The sequence below is a fragment of the Miscanthus floridulus genome, chromosome 4 (assembly GCF_019320115.1).
Source record: "Miscanthus floridulus cultivar M001 chromosome 4, ASM1932011v1, whole genome shotgun sequence".
Taxonomy (NCBI): Eukaryota; Viridiplantae; Streptophyta; class Magnoliopsida; order Poales; family Poaceae; genus Miscanthus; species Miscanthus floridulus.
In genome coordinates, this window is record NC_089583.1 from 51,054,463 (window position 1) to 51,058,555 (window position 4,093).

The following is a 4,093-nucleotide window of genomic DNA, read 5'->3' on the forward strand; positions in this document are numbered from 1 at the left end:
GCTCTTGGCCTTTGCTAGCCCGTATTCCATAACGTCGAGCGTTGGAGCCCATGCACATGTAGGAGGAACAGACGTGACTGAGGAACCACAGCCAACCACCCATAATGTAGAGCGCTGGAGCTCGTAGCACGTGTAGGGAGAGATCGAAGACTGGGTTTTCTCCAAAAAACAGAGCGGAACATGTGTTGCTCGATGGTTGGCGAAATATCTTAGAGATATTTTAGTATGGAGAAACGGGGCATAGCGTTTATGGAGATCACGTATAATTGTTGGAGTTTGTTAAGGAGTAGCTTGGAGTTGGTAATCGTAAATGGAGATTAAACTGGAGTGGAGAAATAATTGAGACAAATTATGGCAATGAAAACTTTATTCATTGTGGAGTGAAGAGTACATATCTAAAGCGTTTCAAGGATAGAAATGTATAAGCTACTCGATGTGCTATGAATTGGGGATGTCGATTCCCTCCATGTCACATAGCCGGTAAGACCCTAGTCGGGTAACCTCTTTGACCACGTAAGGCCCTTCCCAGGGGGAGGAGAGCTTGTGCATCCCTTCGGTTTTCTGCTTTCTATGGAGAACAAGGTCGCTGACCGCAAATGAACGACCTTTGATATTATGATTGTAGTATCTTTGCATGCCTTCTAGGTATTTGGTTGTGCAGATGCAAGTGACCAGACATTCTTCTTTAGCTCTATCAACATCCTCTATCCAAACAACTATGGCTTGCTCTTCATTATAATGTTCCATCCTAGGTGCTCGAAAGGTAATGTCCACCGGAAGTATGGCTTTTGAGCCATAGACCAAAAAATATGGAGATACACCGGTGTTGCGACTAGCTTGAGTGCGTAGTCCATAGACCACAACTAGGAGGTCTTTGAGCCATCTGCCCGGATGCTTTTCCTCTTTCTGGTATTGTCTCTTTTTGAGGACATCGAGGATCATACCGTTCGCCCGTTTGATCTAGCCATTGGCTCTAGGATGGGCAATAGAGACGTATTTGATGGAGATGCATTGGTCTTCGTAGAAGTCACAAAAATTGTGGCCAGTGAATGTAGTTCTGAGGTCGGTGATAATGCTATTTGGGAGACCAAATCTATGGATGATATCTTCAAGGAGCTTGGCTGCCTTCTTTGCAGTAGTCGAAACAACTGGCTTGTACTCAATCCACTTGGAGAACTTGTCAATGGCGACATACATGTACCAAAAACTGCCTGGCGTGGGCTTGAAAGGCCTGACCATGTCCAGTCCCAGCATGCAAAAGGCTAAGAAGCTAGGATGGTATGCAATTCCTATGCTGGTACGTGTATTTGCTTGGTGAAAAAACTGACATCCTTGACAACATTGGATGAGGTCTTCTACGTCGGAGATAGCCGTGGGCTAGTAAAAACTAGCTCGGAAAGCTTTGCCGACTAGGTTTCTAGAGGCCGCATGGTTGCCACAGAAGCCAGAGTGAATCTCAAGAAGTAGTTTCACTCCCTCTTCTTGGGTGATGCATTTCTATAGTATCCCTTCCTTGGTGCTTTTCCTCATCAACTTCCCATCCACCAACACGTAATGCTTGCTATGACAGATGAAGTGTTCAGTTTTAGTCTTATCGGCGGGGGTACGTCGATGCTAGTGAGGTACTTGATGAACTGTTCCCTCCAATCTATGGCCGGCGAAGATACTGCAAGTACCAGCTGCTCGGTGGGGGGATTTCTTGAACTTCCTTGTCTTCCTTAATAGATGTCGTAAAGAGGTCTTGAATGAAGACCCTAGGTGGAATCGTGGCGTGAGAAGAGCCTATCTTAGATAGGTGGTGGGCAAGCTGATTTTAGTCTCATACCACGTGGTGGTACTCGATACTGTAGAACTTTCCTTCAAGTTTCCTGATCTCGGCGCAATATGCGTCCATCTTCTCACTAGAACAGGACCAATCTTTGTTAACTTGGTTGATGATCAGCGCAGAGTCTCCAGATACCATGAGGCATTTGACGCCGAGCTCAACGGCTATACAAAGTCCGTGGAGACATGCTTCATACTTCGCTATGCTATTGGAAGCTAGAAAATGAATTTGGAGGACATAACGGAGCTTGTCCTTAGTTGGAGTAATGAATAAAATGCCAGCACCAGCACCATTGATGTTGAGGGCACCGTCGAAATACATCACCCAGTGCTCGGGGCAAGTAGTAGGGATGGGCTCTTGGATCTCGGTCCACTCACCAACGAAGTTAGCCAGCGCCTGTGACTTAATGGTAGGCCTACTTCTGAATTCTATGGAATAAGTGTTGAGCTCGACTACCCACTTGATGATGTGGCCATTGGCCTCTTTGTTATGGAGGATGTCCCCTAGAGGGAACTCAGTGACCATGGCGATCTTGTAGTACTCAAAGTAATGGTGGAGCTTGCACGACGTGACCAGAATGGCATATAATAGCTTCTGAACATGAGGGTAACGCATTTTGGACTCATTAAGAACCTCACTGATGAAGTAGACCGAACATTGTACCTTATAGGTGTGTGCAACTTCCTTGCGCTCGATGACGATAGCTGTGCTAACGACGTGAGAAGTGGCAGCGATGTAGATCAATAAGGTTTCATTTGGTTGGGGCGTCGTCATGATCAGAGGCTTTGTTAAAAACAACTTGAGTTGCTCAAAAGCCATATCAACTTCCTCCGACTAGGAGAAGCGCTCGGAGGCCTTGAGTAGTTTGAAGAACGGTAGTCCCTTTTTGCCAGGGCATGATATAAAGCGGCTGAGAGCAGCCATGCACCATACGAGCTTCTGTATATCGTTTACGCAGGTTGGCTATTTCATATTGGTAATGGCGGAGACCTTGTCGGGTTTGGGTTCGATACCACAGGCACTGATGATGTAGCCTAGGAGTATGCCGGATGGAACTCCAAAGATGCACTTTGAAGGGTTTAACTTCCATCTATATTTTTTTAGATTGGCAAATGCTTCTTTGAGGTCAGCGTTGAAACTGTCAGTGGTTTTGGACTTAACGAACACATCGTCGATGTAAGCTTCAATGTTGTGACCTAGTTGTTGGTCAAGGCACATCTGGATGGCCCTTTGGTAGGTTGCCCTAGTGTTTTTAGTCCAAAAGACATGGTGGTGTAGCAATACGCACCAAAACACGTCATGAACAATGTTTTGATCTGGTCGTCCTCTTTGAGGGATTTCTAGTGATAGCCAGAGTAATAGTCGAGGAAGGAGAGGAGTTCGTAGCCGATGGTAGAGTCTACAACCTCATCTATCTAAGGTAGACCAAAAGGGTCTTTAGGGCAGTGTTTGTTGAGATCAGTGTAATCAACTCATATCCTCCATTCTTTATTCTTCTTTTGAACAAGGACTGGGTTTGCCAACAACTTAGGATGATAAACTTCTTTAATAAATCTGGCTGCTAGGAGCCATTTTATTTCTACCCTAATAGCCTCCTTCTCGTCTAGCGTGAATCGTTGGAGTTTCTGCTTGATCGGCTTAGCGGTCGGCGAGACATTTAAGGAGTGCTCGATCTTCTCCCATGGTACCCCTGGCATGTCTACAGGTTTCCAAGCAAACACATCGGCTTTGGCACGTAGGAAGGAGATGAGCGCACTTTCCTATTTGGGGTTGAGATGAGCCCCAATCTTGATGGTCTTGGCGGGATCATCAAGGCTGAGGCTGACCTCCTTCATTTCCTTAGACATGGTGGAGGCATGAGGAGGCTCCAGTGCTGAGATCTCCAGGTCGTCGATGGGCACCGTCTTGGCATCGTTGACCATGCTGGCCATCTAGATGGAGAGGTCGGTGGCTTTGGCGAGGGAGATACTCTCTATTTTGTAGGCGTAGGCGATGGAGAGATTGGCCCATAGAGTCAACTCCTGTAGGCGAAGGCGTCTTCAATATCAGATAGGCATAGTGTGGTATGGCCATGAAGTTGGCTAGAGCTGGCCGACCAAGTATGGCATGGTAGGCGGTGTTGAAGTCGGCAACGTAGAAGTTGATATGCTCGATGCGGAAGTTGTAGCCATGCCGAATTGTACCAGGAGGGTGATCTTTCCAAGCAGTTTGGATGCCCTACCAAGTACCACACCCCAAACGGAGGAGTCGGAGGGTGTGAGGTCTTCT

At 46.8% G+C, this 4,093-nt stretch overlaps 1 protein-coding gene across 1 annotated transcript; it reads right to left on the reverse strand.

The window, feature by feature from the left end:
• Positions 1-1,819: 1,819 nt before the first annotated feature.
• LOC136548519 (uncharacterized) lies at positions 1,820-3,747 on the reverse strand. Its single transcript, XM_066540012.1, has 2 exons — positions 3,652-3,747; positions 1,820-2,608 (listed from the first exon to the last, which is right to left on the reverse strand). The coding sequence occupies exons 1-2, from the start codon at positions 3,745-3,747 to the stop codon at positions 1,820-1,822; spliced, it is 885 nt and encodes a 294-aa protein (XP_066396109.1).
• Positions 3,748-4,093: the final 346 nt, after the last annotated feature.